This window comes from Trachemys scripta, chromosome 14, assembly GCF_013100865.1.
Source record: "Trachemys scripta elegans isolate TJP31775 chromosome 14, CAS_Tse_1.0, whole genome shotgun sequence".
Lineage (NCBI taxonomy): Eukaryota > Metazoa > Chordata > Testudines > Emydidae > Trachemys > Trachemys scripta.
In genome coordinates this window covers 27,346,301-27,362,847 of record NC_048311.1, presented here as the reverse complement: position 1 = coordinate 27,362,847, position 16,547 = coordinate 27,346,301, and the positions used below count along the sequence as shown (strand labels likewise).

General features: G+C 41.2%; 1 protein-coding gene across 1 annotated transcript in view; it reads left to right on the top strand.

Annotated features, from left to right (window-relative positions):
* Positions 1-16,547, top strand: part of PITPNC1 (phosphatidylinositol transfer protein cytoplasmic 1) — a gene marked incomplete in the record, with an annotated part of 179,748 nt that overhangs the window by 100,007 nt on the left and 63,194 nt on the right. The window contains 1 exon segment of the mRNA XM_034790340.1: positions 1,784-1,872. Coding sequence (XP_034646231.1) covers positions 1,784-1,872 — 89 coding nt within the window.

Below are 16,547 nucleotides of genomic sequence, written 5' to 3'. Positions count from 1 at the left end.
AAGAGTATTTCTATTTATCATCTCCAAACTTCTGCCCCTCTCCTGGTGGCCAATGCCCCATCATTGTCACCACCAGTTTGGTGGCTAAAGCTGATGACACAAGGGAATACTTGAGCAGCAAATGTATATAAACTCTCCTTCCCTTTAAAACCAAGGTTTGTCAACTCCACAATAACTCGTGGTTCTCTGAGTTCCACAAATTGGAGACGCTAGTACAAAAATTGACTCTAGCCTGCCAGGGATAGTGCCTAATCATGGTGGTTATCTTACCATGTGAGTATTCAAAAGCAATTACTTAGTTGTAAGCTTTTTGGGGCAGGGACTGTCTTTTTGTTCTGTGTTTGTACAGCACCTAGTGAGCTCTTAAGCATTGCAATAATACAGATAATAGTGACTGAATGCTGCACTGGCTTTTGCCTGGTACAACCGCATAGAAGTCATCACTCCAACTGGGTTATCACTGTGTCAGGTATTTTCGCATGGTTGCAGGGTTTTTTTCTTAACCACAAAAAAATGACCCCTCCCCCCTTATCTTAGGGTTTTCTTAGTCTACTAGGATTGTAGCCAGTGTATTGGTAAATTGCCTGGCAGACTGAACCCTGGGCTAGAACTCAAAGGTCCTCCATTCTAACTCTGGCTCTTTATCATTCTGGATCAGTTTCCCCATTTGCAAAATGGACATAATACACCTCTACCTCGATATAACACTGTCCTCGGGAGCCAAAAAATCTTACCACGTTATAGGTGAAACCGCGTTATATTGAACTTGCTTTGATCCACCGGAGTGTGCAGTCCTGCCCCCCCCCGGAACATTGCTTTACTGCGTTATATCCAAATTTGTGTTATATCGGGTCGCGTTATATCGAGGTAGCGGTACATACCCCCAACTTCACAAAGGTGTTAGTGAGGGATAGTTAATTTGAATATAAAACTCTTTATAATTGCTACATAGTATTATTAGCACACAGAAAATCCTGTCTCATAGGATTTGGGGTTAATGGAATACAAGAGTTTATGCATCAGTAGAGAATATGGAGGAAGAAACTCCTTAGGCAGAAGTAACAAAATCAGAATGACTAGGCCAGTTTACTATACTTGCTCACTACTCTTGATAAAGGCTGTCTCCTTACGCTAAGAATACTATAGTGTAAAGTACTCACTGCATCTCATTACCTGTGCTGATTCCTCACATGACCAAGGCTGTGAATTCACAAACCCATACTTTGAATCTTCTCCTTAGCTAGAGAAGTGTAAAAGGAAGTTATTCTCTCCAAAAGAATGAATAAATGTGTAGCAGTGCAATGGCCAATGGTCAGGAGTTGGCTAAAGTGAGATTTCAATGCAGATTTAAAGGGACACATAACTTACAGACATTACTGTGTGAGGACTTAGGGCTTGGCTACGCTACCGTGTGGGGTCGATCTAAGATACCCAACTTCAGCTACGTGAATAGCGTAGCTGAAGTCAACATACTTAGAGCTACTTACCGTTGTGTCTTCACTGCGGTAAGTCGACAGTTGACACTCTCCTATCGACTCGGCTTGTGCTCCTTGTTCTGGTGGAGTACCAGAGACGACAGGAGAGCGTTCAGCGGTCAATTTATCGCATCTATCAACCCCCGCTGGATCAATCGCTGCCTGCCAATCTGGCGGGTAGCATAAACGAGCCCTTAGTGTTAGTAGGTCCTGCTTAGTACTTGTCAAATTGTGAGCATGATTAGAAAGTGTCTTACAGTTCTCCCAAGTCAATAAATATTCTAATTTAGGATTTCCTTTCTTTGCAGCAAACTACCTAGCTGGGCCAGAGCAGTTGTTCCCAAAATATTTTACATTACAGAGAAGGCTTGGAATTATTACCCATATACAATCACAGGTAAGTACTCAAAGCAAACTGAAAACATTGGAAGTTTATTGTGGATAGTCTTGCCTGTCCTTAAAGGCTGCATGCCACATACCTAGAGGCAGACGTTAAAATATTTGAACAATTCCTGTTTAACCACCGTGTATTTTTATTTCTCATCAGTTAGTATTACCAAGAAATATGGGTAATATGCAGAAACTATAGATGGGTAAAAACAAACATTATCCTAGGCTACCTTCTCCCCTTTTAAATTTCTGCATTAGATCTTTAGAGACTGAATATTAAATATCATGCTGACTTGTATTCCATGCTGTCCCATAGACTCCAGTGGGATTGCACAGTGAAGTCTAAGTCAGTACTTTATTCAGTCCAGTGATTTTGATTATTAATATACCTTTGCATTTAGTGAAAATAATTTGCATCATTATTTTATTCTACTTTTTTTTCTCTCTTGCCTTCTCTTACCAATGGACAAACTGGGACCAGAATACACAGTAAGTTTTCCATACTCTTTATTTCTTTAATTCTGAAAATAAGATCACTTTGTAAAATCCAGAGGTAAAATCCAAAGCTGGCTCCTTTACTGCCACACCAATGCTGAGCAGGTTTGATACTGGAACTTTATTTTATGTAATTGTTCAAGAACATTGAAGCTAATTTAAAGTGTTTTATGGAGCTCTTATAAATTATTTAACTTATTTTGATAACTTGGTAATGACTGGAGCGATCACAGAAAAGAAGTTTCTATAAAAAGGCAGAGTTTTGAAAGTCCTGGTTCTTACTTGGAGACAAGAGACAGATTTTATTTTATTTTTTAACACTTATAAAGTGCTTGTCTCTGGGTATAGGATCTGGGAAACTGTACCATCTGTAGTCAAAATTAAACAAAAACTGGGCCCAATGCCCAGAAAAACCAACCATTCCCTCAAACAGAGCTGGGCAAAAGAATAGGCACATAAAGAGAGACCAAAATGGTTACAGAGGTACTAGCCTGCATAGAAAAACCTTTAGTTGAGTCTTGGAGAGAGAAATATGGGCAGATGTCCTCAAGGAGGAAATTCCAGACATAGGGTCCTGTAATTGAGAAGATCCTGCCCTGAGTTAGATTGACCCTCACAGCAAAGATCAAGGATAACCCATCTGTCACAGTCACTTTAAGAGGGAGTGGGGTCCAGTGCACCTGGACTTACTAACTGGTGCCCAACAGGGCTTAAAGGAAAGCATCTGGGCCTTATAAAGGGGGAAACAGCTGCAGGTTGTAAGACGATGCCTGCAGACAGTGCAGGGAGTAGGATGGTTCCTGCAGGGCCCTGAGTCAGTGAGGAGGCCTGTGGGAAGGTGGGTGGGAAGACAGATCCTCAGGGAGCAGGAGTTGTGCCCAGCTTGGGACTGGGGCAAAAGAAAGGAACTTTAAAAAAGAGGATGGACCCTCAGGGAAGAGTGGCAGGGTCCAGCTGAAACTGGGGTGAAGAGTGTAGGTCTGAGTCTATTTTAAAAGATTGTGTACAGGACTTAATATATTGGACCCCAGAAGGGGGAATATTTTGAATATCTGGCCTGTGTGGACTCTTTAAGGAAGTCTGAGTTAAGGGGAAACTCAGGCAGGCCTCAGCAGAGCCACCATACTAGCCATCAGCAGGCACTACGGGGCAAGCATGCCCTTTTACACCATTCCTTCTATATTGACAGTCCAGCATTTAAAATACTTACGCAACATTTTTCAAATGAGCAAGAGATTAATGTGATGAAAGTGGAAAAGAAGAAATCCAGGGACAGCTGGGAGGAGAGCTGAGAACATGCAGGAGGTAGGTAGGGTAGACAGAGGAAAGTGTTAGTTAAAACTTAAGTGCAAAACTCTACTCACCAGGTTGCCTGGCAGATTTTTTATGTATGTTCTGCATTTGTATCATGCACAATATTCCTATGGGCATAAGTCGTAGTCCACACTTGGAATAAGGGCAGAATCAACAATAGTGATCTGAAGACAGATAGTTCATTGCTGTATATTGTCAGTAACTTCAGGTCCAGTAACTTCAATGGGCATATGACAGTTTACACCAGCTGAGGATCATCTCCTGGCACTGCGGATTTGGGAGCAGAACTTTTCCCTAAATTGTGTAAGGAAGTTGACATACATCATGAAATGTGGCATTGGCATTCTTTACCTACGCTCTATTTTACACTCTGAAAACTTTTCATTAACTGTTCACCTGTTAAAAGTAGATAATTTTAATAGTGGAGAAAACTACCAAGAGAACAGCTAATGGGGATGTGCTAAATTAAATGTGAGCTTTTGGATCAGTCTTTGTTATAGAGAAAAATAATTCCTTTTCCATGCAATTGACTAAGGAAGATGTTATGGAGCCAACTGGAGAAAACAACTGCAATAAATCACCAAGACCTGTGTACACACAAGTGACTACCTCTGGGGAATGATAACCCAAAGCAAAGATACTAGTGGGTGGGAAACAGTTGGGAATGTTGAAAGCGCCTAGGGAGTGATAGCAGACCGCAAATTATATATTAATTTGAAATGCAATGCTATAAGGCACCCCAAAAAAGTAACACAGAATATAAAAGCTAGGTGTTATTATTAGTCAGACAGCAAATCTGAATCAGAGACGTTATGGTCCGTCCCTCTTTGCACAACTCTGGTAAGAACCACAGGCAGGACGTGGATTTCAGTTCTGTAAACTTCCATACAAGAGATACTCACCAATTGGAGACTTCAAAGAAGAGCAATAAAAAGTGATCAAGGGGCTGGAGAGATTGACTTATGAAGAAAGATTAAAAGGGATTGTAAATGTCAGATTTGGTTAAATAATAACTAAGAGTGGATACAACTGTCTGTGGGGAGGAGGGAGTAACTGTTGTGGGTGATGCCAGGAGACACAGCTTGGAATATTGGGACAAAATTAAGCAAAGAACATTTCAGGCACATATCAACAAAACTTCCTAATGGAACTACTACAAAATGTCTTCCAAGAAAAGTGAAGAAAGCCCCTTGTAGAAGCTTAGGTGCATTAAAACAGGAATGGAAAACACAGAAAGTACTATGAGGTTATGTTGAACAATAGTTACCCATCGCCTACATTACTGTGTCCAATTTAGGTGGTCCACTTAAAGGTATTTGCCCAAATTTTCATAATTAGGTGTCAAGAGTTAGGCACTAAAGACATTTTTAGACACCTAGATGAAAAGTGACTGAGCACCCACAACACTCAAGTTTGAGAATTTTGTAAGGCAAAAATATTAAATACTAAAAACTGTCCCAAGCTACAGGAGTAATTGTGTAAGCTTAATAAGTCTTTTTCTGCCAGAGTAAAAAATGCAGAGATCCAGAGGAGATTTTTCTTTTCTGGATTTGTCCAGCTTGGATCAAAAAGAATTAATGGAAAAGCAACCTCTCTCTCTCTCTCTCTCTCTCTCTCTCTCTCTCTGAGAAACCAAGTGAAAATGGCTTCTAAAACAGGGCTGCTGTACCTGTTAGCCAATAAGGAGCACAGAACAAATACTCATGTGACCTGTTCAAAGTGAAAGCTGAGATTGTGGAGAACAAGACAGAAGCTTCAAAATAAACAAATAATCAACCTGGTCATCAATTCATCAATACTGTCTGACTCAGTACTGGTCCAAACAGATCGGTCTCGTGTTCACAATACACTGAAAATCAGTCTCAAAACGTTTGCAGATACCCACACAGAGGGAAGGGGGGAAAATAACAAAAAGCTAATGTAAGCAGAATTCAAGCAGACGTTTTACTGGTTCACATGTGCAATCCAATCACACACTAAGGCTAATTTCAAATACTTCTTCAGTCAATTTTCACAGTACAAGCAATATTTAAATACTGGGTCCGCAATTTTAAAACCAGCTGGAAAACTTTTTGACCACATCATGATCAAATTGGACCACTGATAAATTTGTTGACCATAGCTATAAGTATGGAAGCTAAGATAATATGGGTCATTAAATAGCATGCTTAAGTGGCATAAGTTGATCAACCTGCAGAGATCAGAAAAGAATTGTCCTCCACCTGCCACTGACTTCAATGAGAATAGAATCTAAGTGCAGAAGTGTTTATGAAAAACAGTTATTGAAGAGAAAACATAATAATAATACTGTACTGATGATCTATCACATTGACACTATTTTTCCTATAGCAAGTATCAGGGGATAGCCACCAGACTCCTTGTTGTTTTCCTATAGCAAGTGATTCGTGGAGAATATAATACTTCAGTTGACAAGTATCAGGGCACCAGAGTGATAGTTGTTAAATGTCCCATTATTGACCTACTGCTTTTGACTAGTTTTGAGAACAGACCAGTTATGAGCGTCACTTAATCAGCTGCTAATTAATCTATAAAATAAGTTATCAAGAAGTACAGTGATTACCTTGATAAAACAGACAGTAGAGTTAAGCAAGGGAGCAGAATTTTGTTTCAGATAAAATTTCAAAGAATTTGGGGGGAGGGGTATCTCTTGTTTTTTCCCTTATCTAAATGCTACTGCTTGAGTTTTGGATGCATCCTATTGATATGCTTTTAATGAACATGCTAATAGGCTCTATTAGTCATGCAAGCAGCAGCAGCTATCATTTGCAGCACTGGGGCCTAATACAAGTTAATGAGCAAACACTTTATTTCAGAATTCTTAAATACTTATCCCAACTGGCAACTGCCAGACTGCCTCTGAATTTATTATGTGAAAATTCAGCTGTGCTTGGCTAGTTAGTCCCCTAATGATCTAAGAGCTGAGCTTGCCCAACTAAAACTCACTGTGAAGTGAATGGCAATTGTAGTTGTACATGAGTTGCAGGTACAAGACCCAGGTTAGCTAGTAACAATTCCAAAATCTTTGGGGAACTCAACATTCTCCTGAATTCTAAAGCTGTTTTCCATCTTTAAGAGCTTAATCCTATTGAATCTTCCCCTTATAGGTTATATCAGGATGCCTATGAGAATTCCTTTATTCTCCTACTTGGTTATTACGAATCAATCAACATCAAATATTCCCCAATTTAGGAAACACTGCTGCTTTCATTATCAATGCTGCCTCTTCTCACTTCTGGCCCTCTTTTTTTCTCAGCAAGCTACTGTTCCAGCATGTCAGAGAACAAGAAGAGCCTGAATCAATGATTGAACAGCGTCATCAATGTCAGGTTCAGAGTGGTTAGAGGCAGCTTATTCCTTCACTCTTTCATCCCCTAGAGTCTGCAGCTGTGATGTAAACAGCTGTTTTCCTACTGAACTTGGCTGTTTGTGCTGAGCTTCTCTTTGTAGTTTCCTTGCTCCTTTTCTTCATGTCTCTGCTACTCTCTCCTCCCTACAGCACTGTTCCCATCTTTGCCACTCTCCCGCCCCTTATCTTGTCTTCTATACTCTACTCCTCCTCTCTTTCTCTCCTTTGTCTCATCCTCCCAGCTGTGCCCTACTCTTCATATCATTGCCTTTCTCTGTTTGACTTCTCGGACTTTTAGACGTGCATCAGGGCTGACCATGAAGTTTCCCTCTCTTCCAAGTTTGGGCGATCTAACAGGGAGAGCTGTTTGATGACTGGAGGTTATATGGATCGTCCTCCCAACTGCAGGAAGGAAGAAGAACCTGGCACCGATCCCAATGCAGATTTCACCAAAAGTTCCACACATAGCTTTTCTAGGGTTGAGAAATAGCAGGAAAGTCGCAGCATTTATGACATTACCAAGTCATCCATTTTCCAGTCATCATGATCATAACTTCTTATAAAATCACATACTTGTCATCCTGATTGACACCAGCTTGTGCCGTAAGCAGTTGGTAATGAATGGCACTACTGTGTGTTCACACTCTTGTGCTGTGCACAGTAGCCTGAGGTAATATGGGGGCTATTTATGAACAAAGACTCTGAAAATTCCACATGAGACTATATCTAGATGCTGTACGACGCAGAAGGAAACCATGTCATGTGTACAACTTCCACCTGAGTTTGGATTTGCAAAACATTGCCGTCATCGAGCCAGCGACGCCTGTTGACTTCCATGAGGCCCAGAATGAGGAGAGCCAGCTGCTTTAAGGAACAGACATAAGTGGTTTCTTGATCGACCAGGCTCAGCAACTGCCACCCAGTGTTTGCACAGCAAGATTTTTTTTCCAAAGTTAAACTTCCTCTTGCTTCATTTTTGGATGAATTGGGCTAAGTTTTATATATTGTTAAGATAAAATCTTGGCAATTTTTTTTTTTAAAAAGCTACACCGTTATGTTTTGTATTTGGTATCAAAATTGTGCTAGGTGCTTAACAGATATTCAGGAAGATAACAAGGAATGCCCCAATCCTGCAGTGTGATCTGCGTGGGCAGACTGCTATGGCCACACAAAGCCTATTGAAATAAATAGTGCTCTATATAAACTAAGCAATCCACCTGCATGGACCACAGTGCAGGATCAGGGCCCAAATAGGGTGTTGTCCTTATGCTTAAAAAATCTGTAATTGATTAGTATTCTGCTAACAGGGCAAGATACATTTAATTTACAGAGACTAGCTTTTGCTGAGCACAAACTGTACACCAGTGAAAATGAGAGGTTTAAAATGGTTTTAAAATCAGATCATTATTGGCTGTTTACAGACTAAAAATCCCCTTATGACCCTAGTTCTTTTAGGGTCCAAGCCTACAATGGTCTCATTGACGTCAGTGGTGTAGGATCAGGCCCAGAGTGCAATAACTTCTCTGTTCTTTTTAGAATTTAGTACACCAATAAAATAGTGGATTTCTTACATATTACAGCCCATTTAAAGCCACAGCCAGCAAAAATATAAAACACTGTCAATAATACAGCACCCCCTGGTGCAGAGTGTAAAGCAGTGAGTTCCAGCCAAAGGCGAAGAAGTAAAAAGGAGCATGTAATAGACTGGGAAAAACTGGTACATATTTTTTGTCTACTATTACATCTGCCTTTTAACAACCAAAAATGTAGGAATATGCAATGGAAATTGTGTTTGCATATGCAAGGAGAATTTGTGTCCCACACTCATTAGCTTCCAACATCCAGTAGCTTTTTTAATCTTTTTAATGAAATCTATTTTCCACCCACCTAGACATTCTGGAGTAAAAATAATGCAGTGTGATGCATGGGGATTTTAGCCCTTCAATTTTACCATGTGTGGGAACTTAATTAAACATAGCTCTAACCCAGGGAGTTTGGGGCAAAGTGACTGAGTTCGTTGATAGGCAGAGTTTCTCTGTCTCTAATGCAGCGTCTATAATGTCTGTGGTGGTGGTGTTTGAAACCTGATCGTGTCTCTAGCATTAGTAGCAGTTTCAGGATTTTGGATGCACAAGCATACAGAAAGTACCGTATTATGACAATAGAGAGTGGGAATCCTCTGCATGACATTTGCTTGTTGGTAGAAGGCCACAGCTACAGCACCCCAGCAACCTAGAAATGATAAGGGGGAAACAGCAACTTATGCAGGGGACTTCTTTCTGTACCAGGGTGAAATGCTGGCTCCACTCAAATTGATGGCAAAATTCCCACTGACTTCTGTGCCGCCAGGATTTCACCCTGTGCCTCAAAGGGCCTGAGCTTCAGGCTGGTTCTGAACATATCAGGGTGGGCTGGGGAAGGGGACTGACTGTCTTTATTGAAAAAAAACTATTTTTATCTGGGATGCTGTAACTATCTTTATTTGAAAAATAGATTTTAACCTCAAGTCGGGCAGGAATAGGCCCTGGTTCGGAAACCTCTCCTACCCACTGAGCTTATTTTTTATTTCTTTTCCCTTGAGATGATCACTTGAGATGAGTTTCACTGTTCATAAATTATTAGTACAACATTTCCAAAGATCTCTGTCTCTCTCATATTAAAAGTGGTTTCAGAGAACGTGAGGGTTGCCAGGAAGCTGGATGAGCTTTCCATTCATTTTAAACTTAATTAAAGTTAACGCAACGTCTAACATGTATTGGCGTGAAGTGGTGAATCCTGCAAATTGAAGAGTCAGAAAGATCTACATATCTGGGCCAAATTCTTGTCTCCTTTACATTGGTGTAAATACAGTGAAACTGTTAAAGTCAGAGGAGTTACTCCAGAATGACACTGGTATAAGTGAGAGCAAAATTAGGCCCATGTCTGACCAAAAATACCTCCACATTCCTGCACACTGTCTTTTTCACTCACTTTGGAAGACATCATCTCCCATTAGGATCTGAACCGTTATCTTAAACTTGTGAAAATGAGTAAGAACAGCCTATATTTAGACAGTGCTTTTTTATCCTGAAAGACCCCAGAGCACCTTACAAACGAATGGGCCCAGTTCTGCTCTTGTGTAAATCAAGACTTGCTTCAATGAAGTCACCCCCGTGTAAATCCCTATGTCAGTGAGATCAGAATCAAGCCTTCCCTCTATGGGAATCCCTCCGTGGGGTGCAGCCATTCTGCACTGAAAACAAGAAGCAGGGTTTTAGACAATGAAGTGGAGAGTAAATTTTCCAGATGAAGCTACAGGCGTTTTTAGGCAGGTGAAAGGTGATTACCCCAGGCTAGTCCAGCTCTTCACACAAAGATCAAGGGACTATAATGAAGTGGCAAAAAGAGCAAAGCCTGGGTGGTTTGTGATGTAATGCGGAGTCTGCAATATGAGCACAGCCTTGTGCAGTTTTTCTTCATCATTGTTCTTAAAAATCAGTTACACTGCAGCACAGATTTACAAACCTGTGGCTAAATCATCCTTTTTTGGGGGGCTCTTCCCATACAGAGGCAAGAAACTCCCCCATAAAAGCACTAAAATATGTGCTATAGAGAACAATCCTTCATTGGCCAGGGATGGACAGTTAACCCAATAGGCCTTTCCCATGTTTTACTTCTATAATCAAGGCTAGTTTAGGGCATGGGCTTGTGTCAGGGCTTCAGCCTTTGGTGTCATGTGACTACACCAGACTCTGAGCTTTTGTAATGGAGTAGGAAGATGCTGAGGGGATATTATGTACAGCTCTATTATGCTCCCCTTCTTCTTGCACCTCAGCTTAACTCTCTGCTGAAGCACAGGCCAGATTTCTGTCTTTTCAGGACTTTTCTGAAAGCATTATGCAGAGTTAAACCTCAGGGCTATTGCATGCAAAACCCTGGTAAATAGGTGTTAATGGTTCCCAGTATGAGACCGTACCATACAGTTTCTCAGTAAATAACCATTTAATGCACCCACAAAATATTACAAATCATCCTGTACATTGCAAGTAGTATTTGGAATACTTATGAATACCGTAAACACAAGCTCTGTTGGTTTTCTTCATACAGATTTCCCCCTTTGCTGCTGTTACGTATATTTTTAACATAACATTTACACTTCTATGCCTTGGTACATACATATAAACACATTCTCCAATTTCTCAGTCTCAACAATGTGTATTGACTCATCAGAGCTCATAAACAAAGGCAGTTCCTTTCGAAATACTTCAGAACCGAGTCAGCAAACAGTCTGGGGCCTCCACAGTTGACTGGACCTCAATTGCTTGTGAAACAGAAATCTGTAGCCTGTATCTGAAGTGGTACACGTATTGGGATCAGCATATAAAATGTCCATTCCCTGGATTTCTAGAAGGCACTAGCTTTTCCTCGTGAGCCCAGTTAAATCAGGTCCGAGTGTACAAACCCTCTCTGACTGAGCTCTGCCCAGTTCTCTCTTCAACTGAGATAGACTCCTAATTTCAAGCCATTAACTGATGGCTAAATGTAAGTCCTGTAACCTCCTGGCTCTCCCTCTAGATCCATGATACACACAGCAGTGGACCAAACATTATCCTAATGGAGAGCTTCTCTAATAAGGAAAGCTGGAATAGAACTTACCTATATCCAAAATGGTACAGGTATTGGGATGCAACTCTCACAGTAGACACATCTGCATGCATCAGCCACTGAGTCCACAGGACTGTCTACAACTCCTATATTTATTACCTTCCTTACCTACTGTGCTCTGATTGGCTGAGCTTTCAGAGGATGAATGGCTGTGGCCTGCCAAGTGGCTAGCCTACAATGAAAACCTTCATAAACAGCATCCAGTAACTGCCATGCCCTACTTTTGGATGTTCTGGTCCCTTCTAGCTGAGTTGCTCTGCGCAGTCTTCTACACATTTGCAGAGATACAAAGTATTCATATCTCCTCCCCATTGCTTCTCTGCCTTTCTTTGGACTTCAGAGCAAATGCTGCAGTATAAAGCATGGTGGGTTACATTTCTGTTTTTAAAAAAAGGTTTCTAGCCCTCATGGCAGTGAAGAAAAGCTTGAAAATGTGACCTGGATGCATAGGGTTTCCATCTGATCATTCCTTCAGAGGACAGGTTTTATCTCTGAGGGAAAAATGTTCAAATTCTGCAAGAACCCCCATAGGCTGAATGGAGGCCCTGTGCAGCTCTCTCAGACCCCCCTGGTTCCCATAGTGGCATAGTCAGCTGAGAGAAGCAATGGGTCCATAAAGTAAGACACGTTCAGATGGACCTTTTGGGTTTGGTTCAGGTTTGCTCCAGTAAGCCTAGCTGCACCCTAAGGGCTGTCGTGTGGCTTTTAGTCACTTGCTTTGGAAGTAGTGCAGCTTTGTGCCTCATGGTGTTCCAAAGCCTCAAGGGGGAGCATGCCTGCTGTTACACCTGTTCAGGGCATGTAGCACACACTTCCCTTGGTGGCTGGCCAGCTCCACTGGCTGGTACAAGAGAGGGGGATTGGGTCTATGGCCTTGATTCCGCCCTGCCCTTCCCCCCTCCAGTGTCCTTAGTGCTACTGGCAGGAAACACTCCTTAAACTCCCCATCCGCTCCCCCCCCGCCACACACACACACACACACACACACACACACACATATTCTTATTTATTTTTGTCTGGGAGATAAGTTGTTCAGAGTATCAGCATTTTAGAGCAGAGATGAAGGTGGAAGGTGTTCATGGCTGCCATCAACTGGTTCTTTGATCTATCAATGTAAATTTTTAATTGTGAGAGTAGTTAATTATTGGAACAATTCACCAAGGGTTTGTGGTGCATTTTCCATCACTTACAGTTTTTAAATCAAGATTGGATGTTTTTCTAAAAGATCTGTCCTAGGAATTATTTTGGGGAAGTTCTATGGCCCGTGTTTATACAGGAGGTCAGACTAGATGATCACAATCTGGCTTTAGAATCTGTGAATCCATAGACAGCTACAGAGATGGTTGAAGCTGCTGGGTCTGTTAACCTGATGCCAGGGGCTCTGTGTGTCCCCATTTCCCCCTTCTGGTTTTCTGATGTTCACCAAAATCAAGAGTTCTGTCCATTGATGCCTAGAACATTCCCTGAAATTTTGGAATTGATCAGCGAAAGTTATTGCATTACAGAAAGAGAAAAGTCATCGAGTTGAGCATAAGACATCGCTTCGCTTGGCCAAACACCTTGTCCATAAGGCCAAGTCCTAGGATATGACTCTTCAATGGGAGTCAAAGGCACTTTGCTCCTTGCAGGATCTGACTTCATTGCCAAGAAAACATCTATGTGACCATATAAGACAGCACAAAGCCTGAAAAGTGAGAGATGGCCAGACTGAGCATTGACATGAAATGACTACTGCCCCTTTGCTTTTGTGCTAAGATTTAAGGGAATATGCCTCAACCACTCTAGCGAAGAGCAGGATTAACTCTGACAATCCAAAAATAGTTTCCAAGGCTTCAGGATTAATGTTCATGAGGAGTATAGAGAGGTACAGTGCACTGATGAAGCCTCCAGCAGCTCATTGGATTTTCTGCAGAAGGTCCCCCAACGGGTAATGAAACTAGCTGAAATACTGTTCCCCTTCGTTGGTAGAGCAGCTTCCTGAATAGGTTACAAAGGGCAAAGGAACCCTTTTCTCTGGCCTGCTGCCCAACAGTTTTATTGCAAACCATTGTAATCCCTTCATCCACCTCAGATGTACAGTAATCGCTATGAAAGGATTATTTTTACAGCACTATCCATAGATTGACGGTAAAATGCCATATGTGTTTGACTCTGTCCCTTTAAGGCTTTGGCACTGGTTTTGGCTTGCTTACATTTTATCCTGTTCCTGTAAGTGTTTCTTATTGCTATGGCAACACTAATCAATCATCATGCTAAAAATAGCCCTTTCATTTTCAAGAGAGTGTCTGTAGTGAATTGAAAATCCAACTGTGGTATGTATTTTCCATATACTGCTTTCACTTCCCTCTTCTTTCATCTGGGAATACTCATGCTTAAATCTGGTAATTACTCTTACAGATAGATGCATTTGTTTCACTATTTGCTCTCTTCTGCTGTGAAATCTCCCCACGGCCTCAGAAAGCAAAATCTTAATGTATGTCAACTTTTTGTGCATTGCATTCTCCCTACACATCTGATTGTAGGTATCACGGGTTTGCAGGATGCTTGAGATATTCAAAGTGAGTTTATAATGCAATTTCCATAGATTTGATAGCCATGATATAGAAGTCAGCTATCAAGACAGTTGTATAGAAAGGAAATTTAGGACTAAGGGTCATAAAAGACCAGGGGAATCCTGCAAATGTAGACGCGTTCTGCAGAATTTAAGATGTAATGAAAAAATTAAGTAAAAATATGATCGCCTGGAATTGCTACTTGTTTTTTCTCTGAGAGGCACTTTGCAAACCTTAGAGATGTTGAAATGGAAAATTGGAAATGGAATTGCCCCATACGTTCCAGTGCATGCCCTGTGTATCAATCAGCTGCCAGGTTTGTGCTGGAATACATCCCCGAGGGAGGTAAGGCAGGAAGGAGTAGTGCCTTGAAGAGTAACACACTAAAAAAATCATTGCCTAGCTTTCCCTGTTGTGTCTGATTTTAATTCTTCCCTAATGCTTGTTCTTTAAGGGAAAAAAATTCTTTGTGCATGATGAATAAGAAAGCCTTTTGAGTGCTGCATAAACAGTTCCCTGGTTCTGCCAGAGCTCTGTGCCAGTTACTCAGAGAGCATCTGATGAATCACAAAATACATTCTGTGACTTGTACAAAAATTTGGACCTTGCCTAAGTGTTGCTGAAAGCCGATGCTACTACAGCAGCAGGTGCCAATAAATTAAATGATTTTAAGAGTTATATTTGCAATCCAGTAACTGGAGGTGGATTTTAGTATTTTGGGGGGCTTTTTTCAGTTCCCATTGCCATTTTTAGTTTCAGCAAGATTTGTTACAGCCCCAGCAACTGTACTACGCATGCATTTAGATTGGAACCTGGTGGCTGGGCAGGACATATGGTTTCCTAGTTTCTTTCCCATTATACCATACGAGGCAAACGGCACTCAAATTCTCAGTCTTTAATCTTCCCTTAATGTTTCTTTGGGGGAAACAAGCGGTTAGACGAGGGCTCAGCCAGGTGACAAAGACATAATTCTTGTAGCTCTCAGACCACACATGCAGTTGCTGAAGCTAATTTTTCAGGAAAATGCTGGGATTCTATGGGGATTTTCTTTTCTTTTAAGACTTGGTATTTCGTTAACGGATTATTTATCAAAGGGATGTCCTAGCTCATTGGGGCGTATGGAGAGCATTCCCTAGGCCCCTATCACAGGTGACTTTTAAAATACTTGAGGTGAATTTTACCCTTGGGCAGAAGGCCAAAGCATCACTTAAGCAGGACTTAAATTTGGGGGTTGCCATTTACTAAGAAACTTGCTATAATGTCGCCTGATTTATGCAATACTCTGTTATATAAAATAGGGTCATGCTCCAGATGTCTATAAATTTAAAAATCCTCTCTGTTATCCATGTTTATTCAGGAGTCATAATTGTACTGAACCTGCAGCTTCGCTTTAGCCCACTAAGACAGAGAGAATGATTTTGAGTGCTATCCTCTATTAACTGTGAGGTTGCAGTGATTTCAGGGGCATATTTACACTGAAGTCCTGGGGTGTGATTGCAGCTCCAGTCAATATACCCAAGCTAGCTTTAATCTGTACCTACATCTACACTGCAATCATCCTACAATTGCAGCTTGTGTAGATGTAGGTACAGATTAAAGCTAGCTTGGGTATATTGACTGGAGCTGCAATCACACCCCAGGACTTCAGTGTAAATATGCCCCTGAAATCACTGCAACCTCACAGTTAATAGAGGATAGCACTCAAAATCATTCTCTCTGTCTTAGTGGGCTAAAGCGAAGCTGCAGGTTCAGTACAATTATGACTCCTGAATAAACATGGATAACAGAGAGGATTTTTAAATTTATAGACATCTGGAGCATGACCCTATTTTATATAACAGAGTATTGCATAAATCAGGCGACATTATAGCAAGTTTCTTAGTAAATGGCAACCCCCAAATTTAAGTCCTGCTTAAGTGATGCTTTGGCCTTCTGCCCAAGGGTAAAATTCACCTCAAGTATTTTAAAAGTCACCTGTGATAGGGGCCTAGGGAATGCTCTCCATACGCCCCAATGAGCTAGGACATCCCTTTGATAAATAATCCGTTAACGAAATACCAAGTCTTAAAAGAAAAGAAAATCCCCATAGAATCCCAGCATTTTCCTGAAAAATTAGCTTCAGCAACTGCATGTGTGGTCTGAGAGCTACAAGAATTATGTCTTTGTCACCTGGCTGAGCCCTCGTCTAACCGCTTGTTTCCCCCAAAGAAACATTAAGGGAAGATTAAAGACTGAGAATTTGAGTGCCGTTTGCCTCGTATGGTATAATGGGAAAGAAACTAGGAAACCATATGTCCTGCCCAGCCACCA